Consider the following 17,991-nt stretch of genomic DNA (forward strand, 5'->3'; position numbering starts at 1 on the left):
AACACAAGTTGTCTTCAGCCCTCGTTACCAAATACCACTTCTTGAGAGAAAGACTCTGCGGACCCGGTACCGGGTCCAAAAATAGCATGCAAAATGTTCGTGCTTTACTTGCAAGTATATGGTATCAGCTCATATATGGGTTCATTTGAAAGCTTAGAGTGTTTTCTTTACAGGGAATACCATTCATTGGGGTTTTATGACTCATAAAGTAGTAAAATTAAGCTTACAAATATATTTTTCCCACACACAAATTTCCGTCTAACGATTGCGAATAATTTTTCATAAGAATGTGTATTTAAAATATTTTTCACAAAACAGTCAAGACATATATCACAAGAAAGCTCTCATTCTCAGGAATTTTTCGATGTAGATCATTTTATTGTGTGACAATCACAGATCGAATGATCTTCTATAGAATCGCGATGTAAAATTTCTCACCTCAAATTAAATTATTATTTATCAAATTATTATTATTGTGCAAATTATTATTTATCCTTGTAGCACCACTTCAGTCAGCCGCAAACAGCCACAAATACCTATATACTTGATATAATCTTTTAGATTAGAATCTCTTCTTTCAAAAAAGACAATTTTTACGTTTCTGCATGCTTCCATCTGTGAAATATAAAGTTTTGTCCAGGAGCGCACATACAGAAAACACGCGCTCTTGTGCAAGACGCGCTCTCTATATAATATGATGGGCCTGAGCATATATTTGTTTGTTTACGCTCCGAAGGTCATGTACAAGCTTCTGGGAGTGGATTTGTGCGTCTAAACAAACAGAGAGATGTGAGTAAACAGGAGGCAGTGATGGGGAGATGGGGTCAGATGCCATAATCATTATACCAATACAGAATGGACATAGATGAAATGGTATGAAGCTGGAGATTGTGGATTCTATTTTATATTGTGATAGACCAGATATTTTTTATAATTTAAAGCAGTTTGCTAGTTTGCAGTTTTGAGTTATCCACTTTCAAAGACAGTGTTTAGAACACACACAAAAAAAGGGGCTTGTATTGAGGTGGTTCATCATATGTGATACAACATAAATAATACTATTTGTCACAAACATCAGCTTTTTATGTAACTTCAAAGTGTTTTCTGTAAAATGATATAAAGATGCATGTATTCCATGGCAAATAAGCATTGGGACACTACAAATTCGGGCAGGCGGAAAGTGTATACAAAAAGGGTATTATTCCTTCCTTCAGTTGGAATAGAATAACTTTTGCATAGATTATGATAGAAAGAAATTTTTCCTCTTTTAGTTTACATCTGCTGGAAACACATAAAATAAGTCTGAAGCTGCTAGGCCCTTCATTGCCTGAGCTATACAATTTCAAACTTCAGTTCATAAAAAATAAAAATCAAAAAGCTCCTTATTTTTTCCCTATTTATTATAACACAGACAACATATAAAATAATTTTTATCCATTTCAACAGTGTTTTGTGTAATTTCAAAGGGTTTCCTGTAAAATGATACCAAACTTTTGCATGTACACCTCTGTTTGTGGCTATGTGAAGCTTTTGAAATTTGGTAGGGAAATTCCAGGCGGAAATCCCCAAAATAGCATTTGGGCTTAACTGGTCAAGAAAAAGAAAAAAAAAAGAAAGATCACCTTTGATTAATGTTGAAGAAAAAAATACATTTGTTGCAGGTTCAGCAAAGTAAGAAAACAGATAATTTTACCAGGAGTCCATAAAAAATATTGCAATCATTGTAGAGGTAGGTTTGCTAAAAATAAAGTGACACTTCAATACTTACATTTCTATTATCCAGTGAGAATGTTTCATATATATGTTTATTTATTTATTTTGCAGATGTAGGATCTATCTGGTCAAGATTTGTATCAAAAGAGGCCAAAGTCAGTTGGGGTAAGAGTCACAGACAGAGTCTGGAGGCACAAACCGAGATCAGAGAGAGCCAAAGAAGATCAGCTGGGGAGATATTGTTACTGAGTTGGATGAAGAAAAACTAATCTGTATTGATTTGGCACACAAAGGTAGTAATAAATCACTGATTTGCATGAACAGTAAAGCTAAGAAACACAATGATCAGAAACATAGTATGCCATATTCAATTCAACAAATTTTGAATTAAAGGTCTGAATGGTTGCTGCTGTCCACTTCTGTTAAAGGAGAGTCTGAGATCTATTTATGTCATCAGTGAGGTGAGTGTATTTGTATCCATAATATCTAAACCTATGATTTGTTCTTTTTCAACTCCTTCTCTTGGTTAGGATTTCTTCTAAACATTTGTTTTTAGAATGGGATTATTCTATGGAACAGTTTGTGTCCATACAGGTTCCACAGTAACAGCAGCAAGAATAAATAAAGGGTATAGTCAAACAAAAATTTAAATTCTGTCATCATTTTCTCACCTTCATGTTGTTTCAAACTTGTATTACTTTCTTTTGTTCTGTGAAATAAATTATTTTCAAGAATGACACTGAAAATCGTGTTGTTTTGGACCCCAGTGATTTTCATCATATGGACATTGTTTAACATTCTAATTCTTAACAATATCTCCTATTTTGTGTTCTGCAGAAGAAAAAAAGTTATACATGTTTGCAACAACATCAGGGAAAGTAAATGACGACAAAAAATCCCTTTAATGGGCCATATACTTTTGATTACAATTTGTTATGTTTATAATTACATTTTTTCCACTTATGTCAACTTATGATATAAGGGATTCTTGCATAATTTAGTTAATATATTAAATACATTTCACGTTAACTACTAAATATTGTTATAGTATAACATTATTTTATCCTTGTTTAGGAACCAGATACACCCAAGCCTGTGCTGTTTATAAAGGGACATGCTTTGGATGCAGAGTCTCTTTAAGAAATAATGATGAAGTGGAGGAGGAGGTCTGTGAAGCAGACGATACGAACACAGCTCTACACTTCAACTTCAACACTGAATATGCTTCAAAGTTGAGAGACACCCTGACTTTTACTGAAAACTGTTTAATGTATCATAATGCCAAAACTAATATGCCACCCACAAAGGCCATTTAGTATTATTTTTTTATTAAATTACTGTATATGTATATAAAAGCATGATATTTATTGTTGTTTATGTATGTGTTTGTTAGTTTGTTTGTAATACATATTTATGGATGATTGTTGTTTAGTTATTTGTGTTTGTTGGATTGTTTGTAATAAACAGTATTAAACAGTTTATGGACAATCATGGTGTTCTGTCTTTATAGTGAAATTGGATTATTAATGTATAATAATAATAACAACAACAAAAATAATAATGTTATTGCTATCTAGAAAAGGGTTCATAAAGGAACTGATGAGGGTCATTAATGCACCTTTAAGTGAAGGTTCCAATTAGAACCTTTTCAAAAAGGTTCAAAAATGAACCTTTAAGGTTCCCCCACAGTTGCAATCTCCAGGAACCTCAAAAGGTTCATTTTTGAACCTTTTCTTCTAAGAGTGTACAAAATCCAATGGGGGATGGTGGGGGGGAAGGTATGGGCACTCTAGAGGCATCTAGGAGCAGGATTCCAGGACGGAAGGCCGGGTGACACCCGTTCCAGGACCCGCGGTGGATCAGGCAGTTCGGGGCACCATGGTGGTTCAGGCAGACTATCAGGGGACTTGGGAGCCATGGCAGAGCACACAGCTCAGAAAGACATGGCAGAGCAGCCTCCGATGCTGCAGTCCCAGCCCTCACCCCAGCCTCAATGCCTGAAGCTCCTACTACCACCAACAAAACAAAGGTCTCTGAGGCCCTCCATGGGCCATACATAGGAACATGAGCCCTCCATGGGCTAAACTTGAGAACAGGAGCCCTCACCGGGCTAGATTCTGGGGCTCAAGCTGACACTGGAGTGAGCACTCAGGTGAGGAAGATGGCCCTGAGCCAGTCATTTCTCCTCTTCCTCCTCTTCTGATTACAGGTGAACTGGGCGAATGGTGAGCTTGTCATTGCGCTGGCCAGTGGGCTTGGGTCAGTGGCAGCTGGCGAGCTTGAGAGAAGCCGAATAAGTCTCCATTTCCTTTTGAAATAAAATCCATTAAAACAGTTATGGAAAAGATCTATTTTGACATGCATAAAGAGTCATATGCACAGTTGATATAAACTGTACATTTACACTGTTCTTAAAGGACATGTACGTAGTGTAACGGTACATGTATTTGTGGTCCCGGTCTACTAACATTTGGTTTGCACTTTATTTTACAGTACTTGTACTTACATGTACTTATAGTGTACTTACATTGTATCTATCTAAGAAAGTTCTGGTAATACAAGGTGACTACATGGGGTAGCGTTAGGTTCAGGGTTAGTACCTAGTTATTACATAGTTATTGTAATTACTATAACAAGTACATAGTGCACATGAAAACTTTTGTTAACTCTACAGTAAGTAAATCCACTCCAGCAGCTAATTACTCTTCAACAGAGATGCTATAGAGCCAGTGCAAAAATGAAGCTCAAGACAAAATTCTAAAGATGGCTATGCACTTTTTTTTTTTACATTTATCTTGACTTATAAATGTAAATTTTGTAACACACTGTCAGAAAAAAAGCATGTGTGTAACAGTTTGTCACTGGGGCAGTCATCTCAAGATGCACCTGATTATGTGTTGAAACCTTTCTGAAACATTTCAGTGAACATAACCAATCAAGAGACCGAAATGGAGAGAAAATGACATTATGGAATTTGAAAGAGACACAGAACACAGAGAAATGTAATAAGGTCACATGGTCCTGCAGATTTTAAGAAATTCAAAGAAAACCATACAAATATTGAAAACAAACAAAAACTAAAATGAAATATGCCAAGCAGTCACTGAAATATTCTAATAAAGTTTGTTTATGAGACAACTCATTCCAACCATCAGCTGTGCTGGTAAACATGAAGTATTTCTTCCTTCTTACATTGTACGGGAGAGGTACATTCTTTAACTTATCTTAGTGAAAGAATCGTTCATCGTTTTCCTTGAAATCAAAGGTTCCACATTATAATCAGGTTAAGTTCTAAATTATATAAGAGTAGCATTTAGAAAATACATTGACCAAAATAGATAGTAAATAACACAATAGAATTTAAAAGGCACACAGAACAGAGAAATTTTATAAGATCACATGGGCTTGCAAATTTCCAGGAAAGGGATTTCCAGAAAAAAACAAAAACATATATAGTTCAGCTGTGTGACTGTCCTCATCATGACAGAAAATTATGATATATCAGAAAAGACTACTAAGAATACTAACATTATACAAAGGTAAAATAGCCTATGTATATGTGACCCTGTGTCACAGTGTCTGGTCTGTGTATCCCTGGTTGTCCACTAGAGGTTTCACTTCCCCACTTCAGTACGGCATTTCACACAAGCCTTTATCTGGACTAATCACTTCATTGCACACAGCTGTTCCCACTCACATTGTTTCTACCTGTCTATATATACCCTGTTTGTTCTGTCATAGTCATGGAGTCCTTGTGTCATGTCACCCTGCTTTTTCGTGTTCCCTGGTTTATGTTCGTGTTTCTTGTTTTGGACTGATTACCTGGATTTTTGGACCTTTGCCTGGCTGGATTTATGATTCTGGATTTACCCAAATAAACACTGCTTTTGGATCACCTGTTTGTGTGTGCGTATCATGACAGAAGGACTCCATCATGCCCAGATCCAGCGGTGTGGGATTTTGAATCCGTTCCCCAGCCACCATGGAGGAGCGGAGGGGGAAACTCTTAAATTTAACCACCCTTCGTCAAAGATAAGTGAGGTGGGTGGTCTGGCTCAAGTGTTTTGGACCATGGCAGTAGGGCTGGGGTATAACGATGAGGCACTGAAGGACTTGTTTAATTAATGCCTGGATGACCCTTTGCCTCAATGGGAGATGGAAAGGGGCTGGAAATCCTGGACTTTTGGGGCTTCACCAATTACCTACACCATCTTAGTCAATGGGATACACCAGCCACACCCGTCTCTTCAGACACAATGGCCGACTCTACGTTTGTGTCTCCAGACAAGAGGGCCGCCCGCCCAGCATCACTGCCCATCACTGCCAGCCCAGAGCCACTGCACATGATGGCCACCAGCCCAGCACCACTGCACAAGATTGCTGCTAGCCCTGCGCCACTGCACAAGATTGCTGCTAGCCCTGCACCACTGCACAAGATGGCCACCAGCCCCGCTCCACTAGACAAGATGGCCGCCAATCCAGAGTCATTGCACAAGATGGAAGCCCCCGCTGACTTTCCAGTTTAGAGTCAGATCCCCGTGGGTGCTCCAGAGTCAAGTCAGGTCCCCGTGGACACTCCAGAGTCGAGTCAGGTCCCCGTTGACTTTCCAGAGTCGAGTCAGGGCGACTTTCTAGAGTCGAGTCAGGTCCCTGTTGACTTTCCAGAGTCTAGTCAGATCACCATTGACCGTCCAGAGTCAGATCAAGTCACCATTGACCGTCCAGAGTCAGGTAAAGTCACCATTGACCATCCAGAGTCAGGTCAAGTCACCATTGACCATCCAGAGTCAGGTCAAGTCACCATTAACACCCATGAGTCAAGTAAAACCACAGTTAAATCTCATGAGTCAAGTCAAGTCACCATTGATCTCCATGAACAGGGTCAAGTCACAGTTGGTCTTTATGAACCCAGTCAAATCACTACCATTCTTCCAGAACTTCATCTCATCTGTGTAGATCTCCCAGAGCTTCATCATACCACAACAGATAATCCAGAGCATGGTCACGTCTCTGCTGAACTTCCAGAGCCTCATCACATCCTGTCTGCTGCACCCAGCAATGTTCTCTCAGCCTGTTGTATTGCAAAACCTTCGGAGCTCATCTACCCTCTCATCACGGCCACAGAGGCCGCCATTAACCTGTTCATGGTCCCTATTTCAGTCCTACCTGACCAGACTTGCTCTCCTGTGCCGTCGGCTCGGCTGTGGTGGTCCTCGGCTCCGCCCTGGTGGGCTTCTGTCTCGTCGGCTTGGCTGTGTTGGTCCTCGGCTCCGCCCTGTTGGGCTCCAACGCCACCTGCTCTGCCCTGGTGGGCTTCTGTCTCATCTGCTCGACTGTGGTGGTCCTCTGCTCCGCCCTGGTGGGCTTCTGTCTCGTCTGCTCGGCTGGGGTGGTCCTCTCCACTGCCCTGGTGGGCTTCTGTCTCATCTGCATGGCTGTGGTGGTGGTCCTCTGCTCCGCCCTGGTGGGCTTCGGTCCCATCTGCTCGGCTGTGGTGAGCTCCAGTTCCACCTGCGCCACCCTGGTGGGCTCCAGTTCCGCCTGCACCGCCCCGGTCGGCTCCAGTTCCACCTGCGCTGCCCTGGTGGGCTCCAGTTCCACTTGCTCCACCCTGGATTCCTGCTCTGTCAGAACTGCCCTGGCCCCCTGCACCTTCTGATCCATACTGACCCCCTGAACTGTCTGATCCTCCACCACTCCACCTCCCTCCGGGTCTCCTTGTTTTGTTTTTGTTGTTTTTTTTCACTTACTGTCCCTGTTCCCCTCCATGGATCTGGCCCTCCATCCCTCCCCCTGATCCTCCACCATTCCACCAACCTCCTGGTCTCTTTGTTTTGTTTTTGTGGTTGTTTCAGAGCAGTATCTGGAAGCTGCTCCTTAGATGGGGGTCGTGTCACAGTGTCTGGTCTGTGTATCCCTGGGTGTCCACTAGATGTCTCACTTCCCCACTTCGGTACGGCATTTCACTCAAGCCTTTATCTGGACTAATCACTTCATTGCACACAGCTGTTCCCACTCACATTGTTTGCACCTGTCTATATATACCCTGTTTGTTCTGTCATAGTCATGGAGTCCTTGAGTCATGTCACCCTTCTTTTTCGTGTTCCCTGGTTTATGTTTATGTTTCTTGTTTTAGACTGATTACCTGGATTTTGACCTTTGCCTGGCTGGATTTATGATTCTGAATTTACCCAAATAAACACTGCTTTTGGATCACCTGTTTGCGTATCGTGACACCCTGGACCAAAAACAGTCATAAGTCACACAGGTATATTTGTAGAAATAGCCAACAATACAGTTCATTGTATGGGTCAAAATTATGAATTTTCTTTTATGCCAAAAATCATTAGGATATTAAGGTAATGTTCCATGAAGATATTTTGTATATGTCCTTCCATAAATATAACAAAACTCAATTTATGCATTGCTAAGAACTTCATTTGGACAACTTTAAAGGTGATTTTTCTCAATATTTTGAATTTTATTTATTTATTTTGTACTCTCAGATTCTCAAATAGCTCAGCCAAATATGTTCCTATCATAACAAAACGTATTCAGCTTATAGATGATGTATACATCTCAATAAATAAATAAATAAATGTTTACCCTTATGACTGTTTTTTGTGGTCCAGGGTCACATATTGGCTTTATATAATTTCTTAGGGTCTTTTTTTTGTAAAATATAATTATTGAGGGGAAAAGGTCAAAATAGCTAGAAATGTTTGTGATGTGGCACACTAAACTGTAACTAAACACCAAACTGTATACTCTCTACACTCTACAAATTACTGTATTTAAAAAAATAAAATAAAATAAGAGTACAGTAAACTTTTTCATCCATGTAGAGGGAAGAATTGCAATGTTGGTGGGGCTTATAGTTAATAAAATAAAATGCAGGAAAAAACACAGAAAACATACTGATACATCTAATAACAGATATACTGTAAACATCAGATATAAAATACTTATTAACAAGATTTCTATACTGTTAGGTCTGTGAGGGGGACACATTGCCTCAGAAACGCGAACAAATCACATGAGTGCAGTTTTTTTCCCTGTTGAGCTGTTTGGTTTTGATGCATGCATTTAGGGTGGAACATGACTTTGGTTATCAGTCATTATTCTTTAGCTCTTTGTCAACCCATCAAACAAGTTATTGTGACCAGTCAGTAGTAGGTGGTTTTAGAGGGAGGTACTAAAGAGGGAGGATGTAATTTGGCAAAAACTGGATAGACTCGTGACTGAAAAAATGAGTCAGCAATATTTTGTCTTTCCTCGAAACAAATTAAAATAAACAGCAAATTTGCAATTTAGTACAAACGTGTTAAAAGATTTTATTTTGGCCTCAGTCATAGCCAATACACAAGAGCTGCTGAACACCACTTAGTTTTATCTGGCACAAGTGCTTTTTGTTGTTGTTTTTTTTACCTGTCCAGGCCCATAAAAACTACTTTTGTTGCTTACATACATTAAACTTGTATGGGGGTGGGGGGTGATTTTAAATTATGTTGAAGCATTTTTAAGGTGTGTACTTCACTTCTGTCTAATACAGAAAAGGCTCAGATAGATAAATGCCAATAAAAGCAAATAGAGCTCATTGTTTTAAATAATAAAAATACTCATTAGCCTACTAACGTCATTGTCACGGTTCACTCGGGAAGGAGTAAGGAGACGCAGGAGAATACTTCAGAAATAGACTTCATCATCATCAACGGGCCTATACAGGAACTGAAGACACTCAACTTTTACGTAACTTGACATTCAACAGCAGACTAAGCAAACTAAGGACTGGTAACACATTAAATACACACAGTGGGACACACCTGGGAGCAAAGTAACTAATGTCACACAGCTGGGAACTAATACACATGAAGAACAGGAAAGACCAAATAAGGAAAACCCAGAACAAACATGTGACCAAAAACAGTCATAAGTCATTGGATTTTAAAGGTGCTCTAAGCGATGCTGGGAGTCGTAACTTCTTGTTGACGTTCAAATTGTTGTCAAACAAAACGGAGGCTAGCTAGACCCTCCCTCCTCCTCATCCGTGCACTAACCCCCCAAACCCCACCCCTAAATCTTTCTTGTCGGTTATTGGCTGGAACAGTTTGTTATGTTTTCTGGTGCGGGTGAGCCCAGTTTGTTTTTCTTGTTGTTTGTGGAGCCTGTGGTGTCTAGAGAGACCCCGTTTTTTTACAGTGTGTTCAGGGGACAAGCAGCTAGCGGACAGTGAGGAGATGTGTGCTGGATGTGACAAAAAATGTTTTGGCCTAAAAAATGTGTGACATCTCTCAGAGCACCTTTAATGTGAGAAGACAACATGGACTTTTTCACATTGTGGAAACATTGATTTGGACTTGCATTTTAAAATGAAAATAATAATTGGGTTGTTTCTTACAAACATGCAGCTTTTCACTTCACAAGATGTTAACTGATGGACTGGAGTTGTGTATACTTGTAGATTATGATGTTATTAGCTGTTTGAACGCTTATTCTGACGACACCCATTCACTGCAGCGGATCCATTCATGAGCAAGTGATGCGATGCTGAATGTCTTAAAAAAATTTTATAGATATATCTTGGCCAATGAGTATATTTTCAGTAAATGTTCATTTTCGGCTTAACTGTTGCTTTATAATATGTACAAGACCTGTTTGATAACATAGCAAGAAGTTTTAAATGAATGTTTTTTGGTAAGTGAAGTGAATTTCAACAGATGGGGGAAGTCGTGGCCTAGTGGTTACAGAGTTTGACTCCTAACCTCCTATAGGGTTGTGGGTTTGAGTCTTGGGCTGGCAATACCATGACTTAGGTGCCCTTGAGCAAGGCACCAAACCCCCAACTGTTCCCCGGGTGCCGCAGCACAAATGGCTGCCCACTGCTCCAGTGTGTGTTCACTGCTGTGTTTGTGTGTGCACTTTGGATGGGTTAAATGCAGAGCACGAATTCTGAGTATGGGTCACCATACTTGGCTGTATGACACTTTCACTTCACTTCAGATTCCATTCTCAGTGAGTACGTGTAAACAATCGCAGCACAGCCTCTCCCTCCCCGTCTTTAACAAAAGCAGGGTAGAATAGGCCTCTGGCACCATCTTGTGATGAGCATAAAGCCTTTGATGGATAGAAGTCCCCACTTAAATATTTGATCATTATTAGGCACATGGTTTAGCCATTTTCAATTATATTATTGATATTTTTACATCTAGATTGACACATTTTAGTGTGAGAATAGGAGGTTTACAGAATATGACCTTTTTTTTATGCCATGTATTATTGCTAAAAAGCGTTGGCATGAACTATTTGCATGGCTTCATGACACAAACCAGGGTCACCAAATCTGACAGGCACTATCAAACTTTACCAGAATCCATTACCCGACCGCGTTTCGTGCAGAATTGTCAGTTACCAAAATTCATCTTGGTGTTGTCAAACTGCTTTTTATAAAGTCTGTGTCAAACCCTAACAAGTTACCGAAATCTTTAACCACGCTATTTTACAGACATTAATGTTACCCAAATTCACTCTAAACTTGACTCTTCTGTATTTACTCATTTATCATTATTGTAAATGTATTATTCAAGGAAGCATTTGTTTACATGTAACAGGCACCTGGTGGTCGAGTTTGGTACCGCATGCTAATGTTAGCTAGCAATAGTGATCAAAAGTATAAAAATGTTTAAAAGAGAAAAATGTTTTGTAGAGAGAAAAAAAAAAAGATACAGAGAACTCTCAGGAAGAATTTTAAGTGCAGTACATGCTCATGTTTATTCAACAAAACCTTTTGGAAATTCGATCAGTTTTGATATTGTGGCAAGTAATAAATGTATGGGAAACCTCCTACAGCACAACCATCTAAGCCCAGCTTCAGTCTACTCATCACCATTTGTAGCCAGTGCCATAGACAGACTGATAAATCAAACACAGACGAGAAGTTAACTTAGGGCCAGGCGCCTGATGAAACCATCTAAAGCATCAAAACATGCATTTTAGCATAAAAAAAAAGAAACTTCACCTTTGAATAACTTCAGATATACTGCACAGACAACTTATGTAGTATAAAATGTTTTTAATTCTCAAACAAACAAACACACTTGACAAGTAAAAAAGGATTCCCAACCAATCCCCTGGAACAATAAAATAAAGTACACAAACGGAGAAGAGGCTTTTTGGGCATGATCATATGAAAATAAAACTTGGCGGTTCTCTCTTCCCGCTGTCACAGAAAACTACCCGGAGACACAAATAGGGAGAGCTGGACCACAGCCCCCACCCCTTCAGCACACATCTGGCTCATCTGGACTGCTCAACTGGAGAAAAAGAAAGAGAGGAAAACATTAGGAGGCAAGCTGTAACTGTACATTTATATTAAAAAAATAAAAATAAAAATAGCAAAACTTGAGACTTCTTAAATTAGTTGTCTTTCTTCATTTAAAAAACAAATTAAGATTTAAGGAAAACATTCCATGATTTTTCTCCAAAGGGTTGAACATACAAATTGAGGTTTCATTGCAGCGTCAAAGGGCTCTACATGATCCTAGCTGAGGAATAAGGGTCTTCTCTAGCAAAACGATCAGTCATTTTCTAAAAAAAATAAAAATGTATATACTTTAACCACAAATGCTAGTCTTGCAGAAGCTCAACTTCAAGCATTACGTAATCACGATTGCATGATGTAGGCAAAACTACCAACACAATGTTTACAGAGCAAGCATGCAAAGAAAGTCCTTTGCAGAAAGAAAAAAAAAAAGTTGAGGTAAAACAATGTAGTTGGACATTTTGAAGTTGGAGGAGAAAATGAGATTGAGTTTTCCCCCATACCCTATCTTTCTGTACCACAGTAAACAGATGGAAGCTTAACCACACGTGACTTTTTCCAACATGATTACATAATGTGTGAAGTCGCCGACGAGCATTGCAGAGCTAGTACAAGATGAGCATTTGTAGTTAAAAAGTACATATTTAGTTTGTTTGGAAAATTAATCATTTTGCTAAATAAGACCCTTATTCCTTGGCCAGGATCGTGTAGAGCCCTTTGAAACTGTAATTTGGACCTTCAACCCTTCTTAAAAGTTTTGTCTGGTTGACTAGTAGTCGACTAATAGCACGTTTATAAATAAACCATTTAAATCATAATGAGGCTTTAATTGCCTAATATAGCCTAATAAAGTGCTCAAGTGCACATATAAAGCTTGTCACGGCACACCGTCAGAAGTAGCCTAATGATTATGAATGTGACAGGATAAAACAGTAAGGAGGCTGCATTAACAGTTTAATAATTCATTAATAAACTAGTTTAGTGCTTTCTTTGTTCTCAGTTTAAGCGATGAAACGGCATCACTGATTCGTCATCTCTTGCAGTAGTGATGCACCTGAATGCATGTTTAACACAGATTACATAATTTGTGAATACCGGTCTTCCATTTAAATTGGTTTATAGACATTTCACTCTCTATAGATTTTTTTTATAGCATTTACGGTCCAGTTTACAGGGACTGAGACGGTAGAAAGCTGCATGTTTGTAATCTGTTGCTTTCATTACTTTACAAAAGTGCAATGTGTTATTAATGTTATTATTGTGAGTGCACAAAAATAAACAGTCTTTACGGTTTAATTTGAAAGATGCATTACTTTTATCTTTATGAGCAAAAATGACGGAGTACTTTAAGAGCAAATGACTGTACCGGTGCCTCCATCTTTCACCCTACACACAGACACTTGAATAGCGCTGAAAATTTTTATATTAGCATCAGACTGAGCGGCCATGTAAAGTCACTGCTACCAACATATTTCAGATGATAAGCCATATTTGACATTGATGAATGATAGCCAAGCGTTTGGATGTCCTGCCCGATGTACTGTATTACACATAGACCAGCCTTTAACGATCTGCGTGACTTCGCCTGTGTGTGTGTGTTTGTTTTTTCTGTGACCAATACACTTTTGGTTGACCAAGCCTCTTCTGGCAAACGGTTAGTCGACTATTAGGGAGGCATCCCTATGAAAAATCCTGAAATGTGTTTTGCTCAAAAACCTTTCGGATGTTATGGACGCAAGTAAATAATCAGGAAATTTGAATTCAGGAGTGAATTAATCCTTTAAACTAGGGATAAGCCAAACTGATACTCAGAATGGATCGTTTTTCTTACTGTAAGTGGAGATGTCGATTTCCTCAGGCAACTCAGCGACGTTGACTTCAAAACGGTCCTGCACATCATTCAGGGTCTTTGCATCCGTCTCATCGGATACAAAGGTGACGGCCAATCCTTTTGTACCAAACCTACCAGCACGAGCAACCTGAAAGGAATGAGGATAAGAGAGGTTAACAATCTAGAGTTGTGCATTTTTCCAACCCCAGCCCTGGACAGTTGTTATTACACTTCTAAATTTGATGAAAAGTAGAACATGCATAAATACCCTGTGTAGGTACGTGTCTGAGTCTTCAGGCATGTCATAGTTGAAAACAATATTAACACGCTCGATATCCATCCCACGACCAAACAGATTAGTGGCCACCAGGATCCGCCGTTGAAAATCTTTGAACTGTTGATACCGTGACAATCTGTGTGAAAAGAGAAAGAAAAATGATTCCAGCATTTTGTCCAACCAGTCCATTTCAAGATCATAGGTTTAACAAATGTCTCACCTTTCTTCCTGAGCCATTCCCCTGTGGATCGCAATGGCAGGGAAATTCTGTTCAACCAACAGCTGAGACAGAGCCACGCATCGTGGAACTGACTTGACAAATATCACCACCTATAAATCGTCCACACAAACCGTTGAGTTGACAGCAGTCACATTCAAGGTTGAGGACTGTAAAAATGTGATGAAAACAATTACCTGGTTGAACTCAAGAACGTCAAGCAGATCAAATAGCTTGCGGTTCTTTTCACTGTCCTTCAGTTTAACGTAGTATTGCTGAAGACCATGCAAGGTAAGCTTAGTCTCGTCATCAACAAACACCTCCATCGGCTGCGAGAAAAAAAAAATATATACACTTTATAATTCAGAACAACATTCACAGTTTTGGAGGGAAGTAGCTACATCCACAGATAAAGCTGCACAAGCCAAATTAAAACTGCAAACAAAAAAGAAAGGATGACTCACATCTTGCATGAATTTGCGACAGACCGGTCTGATCTCTTTGCTTAATGTGGCGCTGAACATCATGCACTGCTTCTCATGAGGGGTCAGTCGGAAGATCTCTTGGACATCCCGTCTCATATCTAATATGTAAATCACACACAATTACTCCTCTGGTGAATGGGGGAAAAACTCCAGCTCTGTTTACTGGTCCATACAGGATCAAATCAAACACACCTAGCTGCTCCAGCATCTTGTCGCATTCATCCAACACAAAGTGTTTGACATTTTTGAGGTTCAAGGTCTTGTTGCGAATGAGGGCAAGGATTCTTCCTGGTGTTCCCACTACAATGTGAGGGCAACTCTTCTTTAGCACTTCCTCATCCTTCTTTATGGACAAACCACCGAAGAAGACAGCACACTTAACGCTGGACATGTACTTGGAGAAGCGCTCATACTCTTTACTGATCTGAAAGGCCAGTTCACGTGTGTGGCACATAACCAACACAGAAACCTGCAGAGAAGAAAATGACAAAACGGCTGAAAATTTGTTGACTTAACATACATAACTACGACAAGATCTCATAATAGTCTCTGCTGGTTATTCAAGTTCTTCAAGTGTGACGGTTTAATGCTTAACAGAACTGTTTTGGAGATCAGTGTCAAACAAAGTTTGAAAATGTTAGAAAAGCCTAAAACATTCTAGGTTTACTGATCAAAAGTTAGGAATTAAGAAACTTCTTTTAAAAACAAAAATCGTATGCTCTGCAAGGTCACATTCAAAATATATTTTAAAATGTATCTTGTTCCCGTGATGAAAGCTGACTCTTCAGCATCATTACTCCAGTCTTCAGAGTCACATGATCCTTCAGAAATCATTCTGATATGCCGATTTGCTGCTCAAGAAAAATTTATTATTATCAATCTTGCAGCAGTTGTTAATGCTTTTTTTTTTTTTGCCAATGATACAATATCATTCAAAAGTTTGGGTTAGGATTTGAAAAAAAAAAAATTGCTTAGAGCAAGGACATAAGCAGCAAGAACTGTTTGCATAACCATATAACTATAATTATTAACAATAACAATAATGAGTACCAATAATAATTAAGCACCAAATCAGACTAACAAAATGATTTCTAAAGGATCATTTGACACTGAAGACTTGAGAAATGGCTGCTGAAAATTTTGCTTTGCCATCACAGGAATAAATGACAAGTAAACAAAAAACAAAAGGCCCACTTGAATTTGTATAATTTATCACAATATAAATTTTACTTTAATTGTACTGTACTTGCATTTAAATTAATGTAATAACTTCAAAACTTTTGACTGTTAGTGTACAAGCTAGCAAAGCTCATGCCATTTTGGTTTATACAAATAGGAAGGAAAACCCTAATATTGAGTTTGCAAGATCTAGTTTTATGAACACACACCTGCCCATCCACTGGCTCGATCTGCTGAAGTGTGGCAAGCACAAACACAGCGGTTTTTCCCATTCCAGATTTCGCCTGGCACAGGATATCCATACCCAAGATGGCTTGTGGAATGCACTCATGCTGGACTGAAGAAAAAAAACATACATTTTACTATTAAATTTAAACGAACACCTAGGTACTTGGATGTTCTTGATGTAACTGAATATGGAGGCTATGCATGCTCACAAAGCCATTTTAAATAACTCTACATACTGCTACTCGTATAATAGACATACTAGATTGATTTTTACACAGCAGTGTACTCTAAAACTCTTAAAGACGTCACATAAATCCTCACCCTCAGAAGGATGCTCAAAGCCACAGTCAACGATCGCACGGAGCAGCTCCGGCTTCAGGAGGAAATCTCGGAAGCCGGAGCTGTGGATGGAGACGTAGGAGCCTTTCACCTCCTTCTTGCCTGCTGGGACAGCACTGTCCACGGCGGTCTGTGGCTCCTCGTCTTCCTCATAGTCCAACAGCTCATTATCAACATCGGTCTCGGCCATGGTAACTTCTGGTGATTAGGAAAACATAAAGGTGTAAAAAAAGAGAGAGTTAAGCCAAAGATACTGATCAATATATAAACATGATCTACAGTAATTAAACAAGTATAGAATAATTTACACTAAGAAAAATGTACAAAGAGGACAAAAAATGCTGTTCAATGTTTTGCAGCATAAGCGTTGACTAATGAATGGAAATTAAATGATGCCGCTTTATCCAAACTCCTCGAAGTTATCCATAAATCATCACTTATATTGCTCTCTTTAAAATATTGGTCTCTGTAGGGCAAAAACCTACATAATACAAGTTGCTATAGATGTAAAACCAGCTCCGATTGATTTAGCCAGTTTACTAATGTTACTACACAGACAATAGAGCCGCATCCGCTGTCTCATCGAAACCAATCTCCTGATCTAAACGAGCGGTCCAAAGCGATTTTTTTTTTCAAAAGTACCTAGAATATATATGACTATGAGGTCTTGTGATACACGTGAAGAATGAAATACGAGTCTCTTCGCTTTCGTTTTCGCATGTCGCCTTTGAGCATTTCAGGCTGCGCGGCTAAAATAGAGAAACGCGAGGAGTCTACAACGATGTTATTTTTTAAACACTTAAGGTTTATTACTAAAATGAAGTTAAAACCGGAAGTGAGTACTACTGACTATAACATATTTAACAAATCAGAGTTATTAAAGGTACAAACGAAACAAATTACCTTTCGATGTTGGTACTGAACGTCGGCTCCTGCGAATCGTGCGGATTAGGCCTTAAGTTTATAGCGCTCCCCGGAAATAAAAACCAAGCTTTCCAATTGGCTGTATTCAACGTCAATAATGGATGAGACACAGAGCATGTTTGCGATTGGGTAACAGATAACCGCGTCAATGTTGTGGGCCGGTCCCAAAACCAGTCGTCAGCCTTTATACTACAAAGTGTCCACACGATGTCACTATATGCATTCTGATTTTAGGACTACAATGATAAAATGTGTGTAAACGGTGCGACCTAAAACCATATATATTTTTATATACAGTACAGACCAAAAGTTTGGACACACCTTCTCATTCAAATAGTTTTCTTCATTTTCATGACTATGAAAATTGTAGAGCCACACTGAAGGCATCAAGAGCTATTTTACCAAGAAGGAGAGTGATGGGGTGCTGCGCCAGATGACCAGCAGCAGTTTTAACATTATGTGACATGACATCTGACGCAT

The 17,991-nt window shown here is 39.2% G+C and overlaps 1 protein-coding gene across 2 annotated transcripts; it reads right to left on the minus strand.

The window, feature by feature from the left end:
* Positions 1-11,762: 11,762 nt before the first annotated feature.
* Positions 11,763-17,644, minus strand: LOC132143891 (ATP-dependent RNA helicase DDX39A-like). 2 transcript variants are annotated; one of them, XM_059554499.1, is made up of 10 exons: positions 17,491-17,644; positions 16,570-16,785; positions 16,230-16,357; positions 15,034-15,310; positions 14,821-14,939; positions 14,554-14,685; positions 14,360-14,469; positions 14,131-14,275; positions 13,863-14,010; positions 11,763-12,023 (listed from the first exon to the last, which is right to left on the minus strand). In XM_059554499.1, the coding sequence occupies exons 2-10, from the start codon at positions 16,775-16,777 to the stop codon at positions 12,007-12,009; spliced, it is 1,284 nt and encodes a 427-aa protein (XP_059410482.1). In that variant the 5' UTR covers positions 16,778-16,785; positions 17,491-17,644; the 3' UTR covers positions 11,763-12,006. The 2 variants fall into 2 exon arrangements, with proteins under 2 accessions (XP_059410482.1, XP_059410480.1); XM_059554497.1 differs by lacking the exon at positions 17,491-17,644 and adding an exon at positions 17,137-17,173.
* Between the last annotated feature and the right edge of the window lie 347 nt (positions 17,645-17,991).

This window comes from Carassius carassius, chromosome 7 (genome assembly GCF_963082965.1).
Source record: "Carassius carassius chromosome 7, fCarCar2.1, whole genome shotgun sequence".
Lineage (NCBI taxonomy): Eukaryota > Metazoa > Chordata > Actinopteri > Cypriniformes > Cyprinidae > Carassius > Carassius carassius.

What these genes read in the sequence shown, in the direction of transcription:
- LOC132143891 (XM_059554497.1), bottom strand. Translation starts at nt 17,170, where the DNA reads ATGAGACAGCGGATGCGGCTCTATTGTCTGTGTA. An exon ending in CTTTGAGCATCCTTCTGAGG is followed by an intron (nt 16,358 to 16,569) that starts GTGAGGATTTAT and finishes TTTTTTCTTCAG; the next exon opens with TCCAGCATGAGTGCATTCCA. An exon ending in GTCGCAAATTCATGCAAGAT is followed by an intron (nt 14,686 to 14,820) that starts GTGAGTCATCCT and finishes TTTTTCTCGCAG; the next exon opens with CCGATGGAGGTGTTTGTTGA.